This window comes from Sitophilus oryzae, unplaced genomic scaffold, assembly GCF_002938485.1.
Source record: "Sitophilus oryzae breed Bouriz unplaced genomic scaffold, Soryzae_2.0 scaffold_1576_pilon_pilon, whole genome shotgun sequence".
Lineage (NCBI taxonomy): Eukaryota > Metazoa > Arthropoda > Insecta > Coleoptera > Curculionidae > Sitophilus > Sitophilus oryzae.
In genome coordinates, this window is record NW_022146254.1 from 4,195,875 (window position 1) to 4,209,929 (window position 14,055).

Genomic DNA, 14,055 nt, shown 5'->3' on the forward strand with positions numbered 1-14,055 from the left:
CTCCTAGTCGATGGACAGATGACATTAAGAGGGTGGCTGGAAACTGGATTCAAGTGGCACAAAATAGAAGGAAATGGCTAGAGTTAAGGGAGGCTTTGGTTCAGCAGTGAACGGTATAAGCTAAATGATGATGATGATGATTTTTCTGTACCGATTGAAACCGATCTTTCGGGACCGATTTAAACCGGTCTTCCGGTACCGGTACCAAAATCGGTCTTCCTGTACTGGTACAAAAACCGGTATACTGGTCTTGTAAAAGACGATACCGATACCGCAATATTTGAAAAGTACCGGTCCTGGTACCGGTATACCAGAAGAAATGCCTACTCGTTTGCGATTGTTCTTAGCAACTGCTATAACAGCGCCCTGCAACGTATGCGCTTCAAACAATTATAAGTTTTGGCGGCAAGCCGAGCATTCCAATCCAAACTTGTTTCCTTTATCTACAGTATATTTATATGGCAGCATCCAAGTGTACATGGTGGATAATGGTCCAAGTGTACTTGGACCATGTCGACCTGTTTTGAGCTGATACCATATAAAACATAAGATTTTTACCTGGCGACAATTGGCAACAACGTACATAACCCGACACCTGTTTCGTTCGGGTCGGTACGCGAACGGTCGACGGCAAAGAGTTTTAATTGTTTGGACGAGCGAGCGGTTCGAAGGACCGCGGTACGACCCGGCTGAGCGCTTTTCAACCTTTAGATATTTCAGTACACGTATCGATAAAACTGCGATTATCTCTAATCTCGTTTAATGAAATAGTCGGCGATAGATTTCCCCGTGTTCGTTGGATCGCGTATTGTTCGATTTCCGCGACAGTTTTAGTGAAGAAAGTGTATCCTATGTTGGAGAGAAATAAGAAAAAGTTCGGATTCCGTGGGATTTGCCGCTAAAGTGTGTTAAGTACGATGTCAACAGACAGATTTCATAAGTGAGTCGAGAGAAATGAAAACAAAAATCGTCCTCATTCTCATTTTAAATCATTTTTATTGTTCCCCTTTTTTGTTTCGTTCGAAAAAAATTCGAATAAATTTCGTGACGCATGTAAGCGTATCCCCTGTTCTTTGATAACGTAAAATTTCAATTGTATCATGGTATTCGTAATATATTTTTATCGACCTCAAATAAATTTATCTGATTTATAACGGCACTCGAAAATAATCACAGACCTGTCGAAAAATTCCGGGATAAATAAATAGATACGTTTGTTATCATAAATCTCAGTAATGATAAATATAAAAATGAAATAATACATTGTTTTACACATTAATTATGGTCATGACAATGACTTGAGTGTTTTCACCTCATCTTAATGTAATTTTGATAAAATTACAATGAATACATTTTTAGAGCTGCAAAAGATGGAGTCTTGGAAATTCTCAAAGAAGCTACCAGCAGAGATTGCAATGGTAGAGATGAACAAGGAATGACACCAACTCTTTATGCGGCTTTTCATGGAAATTTAGAAGCACTTAGATTATTATGTGGCAGAGGGTAGGTAATAATAATTGTTTCCAAATTTCACGAGACGGCAATAAATAGTCATATATTTCACCATATCGTTGTTTCGGGACGATTGGTAGTTGCTAGGTTACTACGTAAACAAACGGGCGTAAGACCCTCATGGTTTATGGGCATGATGTTCTAAACCATGCGATCGAGAAAAGAAACGGCGTCAAAGGTGGCTGAGGAACGACAATCGATTATAATTTTGGCGAGGTCAAGCCCTAGATCTGGATATCGTTTACTTGGTCCAAACTCTTCTTTATTTTTTAATGGCGCTGAAATAAAATTTACGATTAATGAGTTAGACTATTTTAACTATGTTGTTTATTTAAGTTCTCTTAACAACAATACATTTGTACTTGTATTCAAATAATGTTGTTATGAAGACTTAATAACTCTTAGGGCCATATTACTTTGAATATAGGTTGTCAATTTTAACCGATGCTTAGTGCTAATAAATTGGAAAGATTGGAATGCTCTGCTTACCGCCAATACATCGCACAAAACGCGATATGGCGGTTGCTAAGAACAAGCGCAAACAGGAACAGAAAAAAATTTCCCTTATCAGAATCAGAATCTTCGAAAATTAGAAAATCTTTTAAAATTTAAACCGTCCTCATTGAAAAAATACCGAAAAGTGTTTAAAGCGTCCAGTTTCAAAGTAATTATGGCTATCTTGTGAATTTAATTATAATAATAATAATAATAATCTCTCCCGTATATAGCGTTTGATGCCTTGGAAGTAGCAAGATACAGCTTGCCATACTAGAGCCGTTTGGTATACAAGGAAGGTAATGTGGCTAGCACTACGCTTCAACCGCCCATTATTACCTATGGTTATGGATTATGAATCCCAAGTACTCATTTAAGGCTGAGTCGACCTAGGTACCCAAACTATTTTTATTTTAATAGAAATAGTCGGCGGATGAAATGCCGGGTGTGGGATTCGAACCCACTACCTTGAGATTGGTAGACGAGAGCCTGTACCTCTACGCCACCGGGCACCTATGAGTTGAATTATTCAAAGTTTTTTACTCAAACCCGTGATAATTGTGAAAAACTGGCATTAAAAAAATTGTCATAATTCTGGAAAAAGCTGAACCGCTCCAAAATTATCAAAAGCTTTGGATCGCGACCGTTGTCAGGATAGCGCCAAACAGTATTTACATTGTTCTTATGAGCACTTTCCAATCTATGGTGCTAATCATTGACATTCAAAGCCATTGCCCAATCAGGCAGTTAACTTTTACCTGAGATTTCTTGTGTGTTGTATCTTTAAGTGTTTCATATTTTCATTACTATTTTTATCCGACAATGACAACTTAGCGGTTATAAATAAAGTGAAGTTAGTAAAAAAATAGTAGCAACCTCAAGTAGCACCACGCGCCTGCAGAAATCGCATATTTATATATCTTTTTTAATCTTTTAAATTATTTCCTGTTCCAAAAATTGTTGGCGCTTTTTTCAAATGTACAACTTTTGCTACAGCAGGCCATCTTAATTGTTCCCTCTTTGATGACCACTTTTCAATACACGAAAATTATTCTCCATAGCTAAAAATAATATCTACCTCGATACCTCCTAACCAAAATCTATACTGATATATAAAATCCTTAAGTGACTCACATACTGATTAATCACGATCCTGCTCAAACCACTCAACGTAAGAAGCTCAATTCTGGCATACAGGTTGATTCTAGGGTGTAGAGGTTTGATAAGAAGGGATTTTTCGAAATTCCAGTTCCAAGAGAGTGAAACCATCCCTCAAATATTACAATATTTTTTATTTAAAAAACGGTCAAGTTTCCGAAAAAACGCTTAAACACGTATATTTTATTTTGTTTTTTTACATATTTTAAGATTTTTAAAAATGTATACAGGGTGTTTCGAAAAATCTGGTCATTGATTAATCACGATCCTGCTTAAAGCGCTTGACGTAAAAAGCTGATTTTTGGAAAACAGGTTGACTTTAGGGTGTAGAGGTTCGATAAGAAGGGATTTTTCGAAACTCGAATTCTAAGGGGGTGAAACTATCCCTCAAATATTAAAATATTTTTTATTTAAAAACCGGTGAGTTTTTTGGAAAAATTCTTAAACACGTATATTTTATTTTGTTGTTTTACATATTTTAAGATTTTTTTATAAATTTATACAGGGTGTTTTATAAAATATGACCATTGGGTAATCACGATTCTGCTTAAACTGCTTGACGTTTAAAGCTGATTTTTGGTAAACGGATTGACTGTGGGGTGTAGAGGTTCGATAAGGAGGGGTATCTCGAATCTCAAATTCCAAGAGGGTGAAAGTAAGGGCCCCTCAAATATTACAATATTTGTTATTTAAAAAACGGTTAATCTTTCGGGAAAACGCTTGGACAAGCATAATTTATTTGGTTTTTTTTACATATTTTTAAGTTTTTAAAAAATCATACAGGGTGTTCAAAAAGTTGGGTAATTTCTTAACCACGATTCGGCTTAAACTGCTTGCCGTAAAAAGCTTATTTTTGGCAAACGGATTTTTCGAAAGTCAAATTCTAACGAGATAAAACTACCCCTCAAATATTACCAAGTTATATAATAATATCGCCATATTGTTTTTTCTCATGCTGACATAAATGTGAGAAAATTTTATCCAGTTTTTATGTTAATGGAAATTCTTGCTTTGTTTTGTCATCACCATTACAAATGATTAATTCGAGGCGAACGAAGTCCCTGGTACACGCTAGTTAAGATACATATTTTTTTGAATTAACTAAACGAAGAACTAAAAAATAAGAATATAAATTAAAATTATGAAAACATACATTTATCCAAAATAAATATGCATACAAATCGTAGGTATAATTATGTTTGGATTTATATCAAATTAACACAATTATTTTCAGTAACAGGCAACGTTTTTTTTTTTTTCAAAATTTCTAAACGTTTATTACAAATTTTTTCATTAGAGTTGATTATATGCTTTAAATACCTTGAAAATTAGAATAACTAATAAGAATTAGTGATGTAAAAATTCTAAGTTATCGTTACAAAGTAACAGTTACTTTACGAGGACTCGAAGTAACGCTTACCATTTGAATTTAGGACTCGTTTACTCGTTACTAAGCTAATTCGTTACTTTTACGCCGGCAGTAATCGTAATCCCTGGAAATGCACGAACCGAGAACTCGAAACTCGATACTGAAATATTCGTTACTCCGACATGTAGGTCTAGTTGTTATCAATATGTTTATGTTTAAAGAGTTGACTTGACGCGGGCCGGTGTTTTGGATGGCAAATGTATGATATTTTTATTACAATTATTATGATTGGCTCATGCCGACCCGGCGGCGCTTTATAAGAATATCCCGCAAAAATAGAAAGTTTATTGATGTTTCCTTATATATTATTCTATTCTTTATCAGTTTAAAGTACATGAAACAATGGAAAGAGAAATTATTATCTAAATAATTGTCAACTACATATAATATTAAAAAAATCTAATCTCAGAAGTGGCAACAATAATTATTTTTTGAAATAACAAAAAAATACAATTAAATAGACTTATACCAAAGAAAAATGTACAGATTCTAGTAAGTTTTTAAGATAAGTTTAAATGATTATTGGATTAGTATAGATTATCAATCTGTTTTAAGTTACGTATAATCATAAACTAACTTTAGTTAGTCTGTAGTACAATATACCGGGTGCGGAGAACCCAGATAAAAAAACGAGATTTGGTATATTAGTATGACATAAATTAGGATTCATTGGCGTATTCAATTGTTTTCGGTCACTTCCTGTTTCACCGTAAATGACTACAACTTTTGATTTTTAAATGGCATCCTCGGTTATTTTTCACTTTATTTGATAAAAATGACACTCCGAATAGAGTGACGTATAACTAAATAAAATTATTTTAGTATTTTTTAACTACAACCTCTACAACTATACTGTAAAAATTTAGAATAAAAAATATCATAACTTAATAATATATGTATGAATGTCAATTATTTTTTTAATGATATATAATATATTATATATAAATTTCAATTTTCGGATTTTTGTGGTTTTATCTAAAAACATAATTTCTTGATAATATAAGTAGTAGAATAAATTTACAAGAATGAAATTCCATTCTTTTTATTAGCATGTCTTATCTCCGATTGTCTGAATTCCGGATTTACCGAAAACTATCAACTTTTTCAGTGGAGATCCGGACAAAGCGGACCTATTCGGCAACACCGCCCTTCACCTAGCAGCTGCGCAGGGTCATATGCGCATAGTAACGTTTTTAGTAAATTTTGGCGCCAATATCTACAATACGGACATCGATGGCAAAACAGCACAAGAACTGGCCGGTATAAACAACAGAGAAGATATTCTCAGATTTCTTGATGGAGTCACCGCTAAAATGGAAGCCAGCGATAAGAAGAAAGTCAAAGCTATGAAGGAAAAAGCGAAAGAAAATGCCAAAAAGAGAGTAAAGGTATCACAAATATTGTAAAATATAATTTGTCAATTCTTAACTCACTGGGAATAAACAGTCCACAAACCACCAAAGGGAACTCTCTTGTTCTAATTTATTATTAAGCATATTAGACACATTAATGCACAACTTTGCCCTAATTTAACCATCCTCGTATTTCCTATAGTTTCCGAGATCCCAATAATGGTGTTGTCAAACTTGTATTAGAGTTCAGAACAGGGAATTCCCGTTTTTTTTCCATAACAAGGGGCCGTTCTTTGCCGGAAACACTGGGACCTGTGAGGCCTTTTGTGTTTGTCCCCTTTCTATATCTGCACCCATTCTCCTATCCCTGTGCCCTGCACTAGCTTATGCAGGTCCTTGATAGAATGGGAGCATAGTTCCTCCGGTTCTAGCCTAGCTTTCCCAAATTCCCGGTTTTCTGAGACATTAAAGAACCGGGACTCGAAATTATTAATTCCCGGTTATTTCGGTACTTTCGGGACTCGGTAACAATAATTAAAAATTGCTATTGATACTTTCCAGCGGTCGAAATCAAACTCGTGCTATAATATTGTTCTGACTTCTGAAGTTCTTTTGAAGTTCCTATAATATTTATTATCAATTATTGAAGTTTAAATATATTATGTATAATGTTGCTAAATGGTACTAAGTTATGTTTATGTTATAGGCATTTAAATTTTTAATTCAAAATGTAGTTTTTTTTTCAAATTTAGTTAAATTGGTTTATATTGTTTTATGTAAATTTTAAGTTATCTATGGTTTTTTTTCGTTTTTTTTCCTCGCTTGTGTTCATTATTTGTGTTCATGTCAATTTTTTCATGACTGATTATATTACTTATATATTTATTATATTACTTAAAAATTTGAAATTATTTTCATTTAAAACTCAATTTTCTATCGGTTTTACTTCTGAAAATCATCCCCTGCTTGCTAATTGACGAACTGCAAAATCATTGAAAAAAAATTGCTAGTACCGACAAAATCAGGAAATCCCGGTTGCTTAGAGGCATTGTACCGAAATTCCCCTAAAATAAACCTAATTAATACTCCCAATTAGGGTTCAGAACCGGAAATTCTCGGATTTTTTTGGCCATTACAGAACCGAGTCTCGTAATGAATTCCCGGTTCATTCGGGACTCGGTCACAATAATTTAAAATTTTGTTACGTGAGAAAGTCCTTTCTAGCGGTCGAAATCAAACACTTCTAAATAAGGAATGATGCTATTTCTTATTGTTCTTGCTTCTTTTCTCTTTTGAAATTCCTATAATGTTTATTAGCAATTATTGAAGTTTATAAATATGATATTTTATTATTTAGTATAATATTGGTCAATACATTAGTTATATCAAGGGTTATATTAATGTATATGTTATGTTTTAATAGATATTTGTATTTGTATGTGGGGCTTTTTTCTCAAATTTAGTTTTAAGTTACCCATATTTTCTTCTTTGCTTGTATTCATGTTAATTTTCTCTTGGCTAATCAGTCAAGAGAAAATTAACATGAACACAAGCAAAGAAGAAAATATCAAATTATGAAGTAATCACTTAATAATTTGATATTTTCATTAAAAATCTCAATTTTGTATCGATTTTACTTTGGAAAATCATACCTAATTAAAGAACTGCACCATCATTGAACAAAAATTAGTTAGTACCGAAGGTACCGAAAAAAACGGGAAATTCAGGTTTGAACAATACCTTGTATACTAGGGTGCGCCAAAAAAAAATATATTTTTATCTTTTTAGTTACCGTGAAAATATCGTTCAGGATAATGGAAAAAAAACTGGTAAAGTGTGACCTTTTAATATTAATAAAGAGGTCTTGCCTAGTCGTGACTTTCTGTTTCCCATTTAAATAACACGGTGAAACAAGTTTTTTTCTTTGGAATTTTATTGCGTCTAACAAATCAGCAATGGTTATCAGCAATCAATACATGTTCTAGAAAATTGAACGGTCTTCAAAAAAGGTCTGATATAAATTTTCATTTAATCGACTCGTTTGAAAGATATTGACGGTTAAAATTCAACTTTAAATCGTATATGATACCTTCCACAATTTTTTATATTTTCTCACGAAATGGCTCAAAAACATTAAATATGATATTTTAGGTGTTTGAGCCATTATTTTGTGATAAAATATAAAACAGAAGTTATCATATACGATTTGAAGTTGATCTTTAACCTTCAATAACTTTCAAACGAGTCGATTAAATGAAAATTTATATCAGACCTTTTTTGAAAGTCGTTCAATTTTCTACAAGAATATATATATATATATATATATATATATATATATATATATATATATATATATATATATATATATATATATATATATATATATATATATAGATTTTTACCAAACGCTGATTTGTTAAAACGCAATAAAATTCCAAAAAAAAATTGTTTCCCCGTCTCATTTAAATGGGAAATGGAAAATCACGATGAGGCACCTCTTAATATTAATATTAAAAGTTCGAACTTTACGAGAATTTTTTCTTGTCATCCTGAACGATATTTTCACGGTAACTAAAAGAAAAAAAATATTCATTTTTTTTTTGGTGCACCCTACTGTATATGTACCTAGAAGTTACAAAACTTTTTTCCTTATCCCTTAGGAATACAATAAGAGAAAAGCAAAAACGGAACACATCCAAGAAAAATTAGAACGAAGACAGACGAAGGATTACAAACCCTCCATGATCAACACAATCAAGGCTCGTATCAAAAGCGGTTCTATGACCAACTTATCGAATCTGCCACCAGAGAGACGTACCACTTTCAGTAATCTAGTCATGGGCGGAACAGTCAAAGGCAATAAAACAATGGGTACGGTCCAGAGAAAAATTCTAGCCAATAAGAATAACCGTTTAGGACAAAATGATGAAGACGATTTTAAGGTACCAATGATCAATTCGTACTAATCAAAATCAGAATCAAAAAAAATATTAAAAAATTAATATTACTTCTAGGTAACGACAATTCAAGATGGGAAAGCATCGATATCGAAACTTTCCGGTATTAGAAGGGACTCGGAAGTGTTGTACGGGGGCACTTTGCAACGTTCAGCTTTCGAACCCTACAGAAGAGGAAGACTGGATGGGATTTTCAACGAGGCGGAACAAGTGGACAGTGCCGTACCACCCCCGCCCAGCAACGGACTGACTAGGAGCATTTCGCAGCCGGACTTTCTGGCCGAGATGCAGAATAATCCGGATAAGCCGCAAAACGAAACATCCGGTATATTTATCAGACCGGGCATTGGAAGCATAGTCATCAGGTAAATAAATAGATATCATATATATTTCATAGATATGATAGTATATTTCGACCCCAGAAACACGTCTATGAGTTCTTTTTCGCGAAAAAATAATTTTGAAAATTTGGATTTTTTTTTTAATTTTTAGTTAAAGAACATAAATATCTTCATAATATGACAACATAGGTAGTAGATTAAATTTACAAGAAAGGAAACCCAGAAAATATCCAATGGTTATCAAAATTTAAGCCAAAAATCCATTTTTTTACATATTTAAAGTAAAATATCTTGGTTATTTTGGACTTATTTGAAAAACACTAAAGAGAAAATATGTTTCTTTTATCAAGATTTTTTATCGACCTGAAAATATCTGCACTTATTTAAGACTCACCACACGATCGAAAAAAAAACAGCGTCAAAGACGGCTGGGGAATAACAATCGATGTTAATTTTGGCGATGCCAAGCCCTAGACGTAATTCACTTGATCCGTACTCTTCTTTATTTTGTAATATCGCTTATACTCCCAGTTGACCTTAAGAAGGATGTAATTTATTTTTATATTGAGTAAAAATGATTTTAAATTGTGTTAAATGGACTTTCACGCCGTTTTTTTTTCGATCACACGGTATATAATTCACACTTTTTTGTATTTTAGGAAGAGTTTAACTTCATTTGGTGGCTTTTACCAAAATACTCCCGTTAGGCCGGAAGAGAGTTCAATTGGATCAGGGGAAAGTTACAGCCAAAGAATCATCACAGATGATGAGCTTTCAGGTAAAATAATAATAATTATCATAATTAATTACACTGTGATATCATATCACAGAAAAAAATATTTCTGAAAATATGAACTAAAGTTGTTTTTTCAAATGGAACACCCTGTATATTTATAAATCATATGATCCGTCTTGCAATGAACTTCTCAAAAATACATAACACTTTGTAATACTGACATAAAATTCCATATTTTTGCCAACTAGATTATTAGAGCGTAATAAATGTTATGCTCCTCTATAACTTAATGTGACAAAAAACATTTTTTGGAAGTCAGCTTTGAAAGAATATTTTTTTTCCTCAAAACGTATGCTCAATGGCGTTTTTTTACAAGAGACAAAAAATGTAGTAAATACTATAGAGACCATTATACGGAAAGAAAATCGGCCGAAGATTGAGCCCCCAAAGCCCTCTCTTAGATCCGCTACTGTGTTAAGGGTGTCCCATTTTAGTTGAAATCATACGGTATCTCCGTTATTAGTATAGATAGGCGGATGCGGTTTGCACAAACCTGTCCCACTTTTTTGTCAAACGGAAGATGCTGTAAACAAAATTTTCATAGCCCTCATAGTTCCTGAGCTACAGGGTCTTTTCGAAAATTTTGCAATTTTGGGACAGCCCCCGTATCTCCGTTATTGTGGATGATATCACATGATATCGAGAAGGTGAAAAGTGATTCTTGTAGGACTTTTCACGTCGAATATAGTGGCGTAGTCTGTTTTTTTCTACGAAAAAAATATTTTTGAAAATATGAACTAAAGTTATGTTTTTTCAAATGGAACACCCTGTATATTTATAAATCATATGATCCGTCTTGCTTGATATGAACTTCTCAAAAATACATAACACTTTATATTTATTTTCTCTATTTACTGCAATATTCAAAATATATCATTTTCTTCTTAGTAGGCCGTGATAGATAACAATCAAAATGGTATTTATTATACACATATAAAATTTTATTTGGGATAAATTTGGGAAAATATTTTACTTTTGAACTGTTACCAGTGAATATCTGAATATATTTTCCGTTTTTTTTATAAAGGGATTTATTATAACAAGATGGGGTTTGCAAATATATAAAAGCTTGCCTGATAGCATCTTCCAGGTCTTCAAAATCCCTAAATACAGAAATCGGGACGGGACAAACCCAGGAATCAGGGTGGCGATTGTGTAGATTATGGATCCATTGCATTGGTTCCATTTCATTGATTTGGGAAATAGTAATTTAACAAAATTCTAATATTTTCAAAGTTATGAGGGGAAGCCCCATCTTGCTGAAAGTAAATTTCACGTAAATTAATTAAAGTTTCACGTAAACGTAGCTAAGGGAAAGTTCCGGTACGATAGCTTCCAAGATTTACAAATAGCGGTATAAAGTTAAGTTTCCTTGATATATAAAGAATTTATTAGTGGCTCTCAAAATAAAATAAGAGACAGGTAGCAGTATACTTTTAATAATTCCTTAGTGTCTTTTATTATAATGATGGCTTACTAATAAATAATATGATCTTTTAATAAAAACATTTAAATATTGCAGTAAGTAGTATTTATACAGCAATATATATTTTTGACATGTTTATGGCAAGCCAGATCATATGATTTATAAATATACAGGGTGTTCCATTTAAGAAAACTTAACTTTATTTCATATCTTCGAAAATATTATTTTCGTAGAACGACAGCCTACGCCACTGTATTCTACGTAAAAAGTTATACAATAAAGAGTTCTCACCTTCTTGCGCTCAGAAACAAAATTTTAATAGCCCTCTTTCTATTAAAATTTTGTTTACAGCATCTTCCGTTTGACAAAAAAGTGGGACAGGTTTGTGCAAACCGCACCCTTCTATCTTCACTAATAACGGAGATACTGTATGATATCAACCAAAATTTAACACCCTGTACAACAGGGCCTAAATATCTCAAATGCTTGGGCAAATAATTTCTAAATTTTTTTTTAGAATCCGAATCTAGTGAAGAGGAGGAAAATCCGAATGCTCCTCTCGAAAGATTTTTAACGGCTTTTGGACTGGGAGAATACCTTTCCCGATTCGTGGAGCAGAAGATCGACTTGGAAACGCTGCTAATTCTTACCGAGAATGATCTAAAAAGCCTCAGCTTGCCATTAGGACCTTATAGAAAATTGGTCAATGCAATAAACGAGCGAAAAACAGCTTTAGAAAATCCGGGCGAAGTTACCGACAGTATGTTGTAAATAAATTCAGTTTACAGTCGCAATTTTAGTCAAAATAAAGTTCAGATATATCAGTTTAAGTATAGGTAGATTATACTAAGTTATCTCTCTCTAAAGTAATTTGATCATGTATATTTATAAGTAATTATGATATAATTTATTGTAACAGAAGTTATTTCAAAGAATAAATATTTTAATATGAAATAAAACACAAACCGAAATACTTGTCTTTGTTCTATTATAGGAACCAGTTAATTTTTTTACTCAAAGCACAGAATATCTAGCTACGCAAGATATCTGCGTAGCTAGATATTCTGTGCTCAAAGGAACCAGTGACCAGGGGGGTGACAGTCAACCGGAAAATTGGAAACAGTTGTGGCGCGCAGGGGGGTGACAGTAAACCGGAAAATTGGAAACAGTTGTGGCGCGGTTCTACCCAGGCAGAAAGCATGGCCTTCTAGACTGTCCTAGACAAAAATCTGAATATTTCTATATGATTTCTGTCAATTTCTGCTACGGAACATTTTTATGCACGTCGGCGTCCTGTTCTTTTGTCTTTTGTCTGTGTGTCAGCGTCAGCTCCCGAGGCCTCTAGCAAGGTCGGGCGCCATTTTAATTTTTGCCGTTTAGATTTGATTGGAAGTTTGTTTCTGATATTTCGGCTTCGGCTGAAATTTATAAGTACAAAGATGTTTTTTGATATAAAGTTCCTTGTTAACACTTTAATAAAGTATATATGATATTAATTACATGAAGAAAATGATGAAATCGACGTTTCTGCGTGTAGTAGGTATGGGCCATATTATATGTAAAAATAGGTAATATATTAACTGTTTTTATATTTTTTTAACTTTAAACCCAAGGATCTTGGGATATTCTTTGCCAAGGATTTTTCCGTATCTCTACTTTAAAGACTGATCGGTGATTTTGAGCAATTGAAAGCAAGTTATACAAGGTAAATTATGATTATTGAACTATTATTAGCCTACATTAATTTTCTACAAGATGAACAGAAATGCGTAATTACATATCACATAGGTACCTATTATGTATTTTCATAGCAATAATGCTATAAATCTATGTATGTAGATTATTTTTAAAATACAAATGAGGTATTAGATGTATATGTATCATATTTTTTATTCATTTTATTTTCATTCAAGTCCTGTTTGATTTAATTCACAAAAGTCTTATGTACCTATATTTATGTTTTTACATATTTTTTTGATTCCAGGTTTTGTGTGGGTTCCTGTTGTCTTTTTCCTGCTTCCAGTTAGTTAGTTTTACGCCCGTGAAGCTGTGAAAACATTTATTTATCTTCATGTTTCTGTAAGTCAGTGCACTGTTACTTTACTAATTCACTTTAACACAGCATCTCTGATGTTATTTAAATATTTTGATATTGATACAGTAGTTTATGTGTTTATAGCTCTTTAATTGTGTTGATTTGCATATTTACATTGTTCTAAATTCCAAATAAATATTTTTGAGTAATTTTGTTGTTTTATTTACTACTAGAAAGAGTAAAAAGTATATTAACCCTGATTTAAACCTCCTGAACAGCCCGTCGTTAAAAACCGGAAACGGAAATAAATTTCATAAAATTGAAATTGTCATGTCTATGTCATGTCAAATGTCCCAGCCGCCATATCTGAAAATTAGTTACCCAGGCAGCCACGCTGTTTCCATAATTTAACATTGACTTGACACCATAGATAAATGCAACAAGTTTAGATTGGAAAGCCCGTCAAAATTTTGGGTCGCGAAATTATTTTGGGTCGCGACCGTTATACGCGATCTGGCGCTGCTATAGCGGTCGCTAAGAACAACGGCAAACTA

General features: G+C 32.9%; 1 protein-coding gene across 1 annotated transcript; it reads left to right on the forward strand.

Annotated features, from left to right (window-relative positions):
* The first annotated feature begins 616 nt into the window (after positions 1-616).
* Positions 617-12,437, forward strand: LOC115879280 (Usher syndrome type-1G protein homolog). Its single transcript, XM_030896020.1, has 7 exons — positions 617-940; positions 1,360-1,503; positions 5,703-5,982; positions 8,607-8,888; positions 8,961-9,268; positions 9,904-10,022; positions 11,984-12,437. The coding sequence occupies exons 1-7, from the start codon at positions 918-920 to the stop codon at positions 12,235-12,237; spliced, it is 1,410 nt and encodes a 469-aa protein (XP_030751880.1). The 5' UTR covers positions 617-917; the 3' UTR covers positions 12,238-12,437.
* The last annotated feature ends 1,618 nt before the right edge of the window (positions 12,438-14,055 follow it).

What these genes read in the sequence shown, in the direction of transcription:
- LOC115879280 (XM_030896020.1), top strand. Translation starts at nt 918, where the DNA reads ATGTCAACAGACAGATTTCATAA. An exon ending in TCAACAGACAGATTTCATAA is followed by an intron (nt 941 to 1,359) that starts GTGAGTCGAGAG and finishes ATACATTTTTAG; the next exon opens with AGCTGCAAAAGATGGAGTCT. An exon ending in AGATTATTATGTGGCAGAGG is followed by an intron (nt 1,504 to 5,702) that starts GTAGGTAATAAT and finishes CAACTTTTTCAG; the next exon opens with TGGAGATCCGGACAAAGCGG.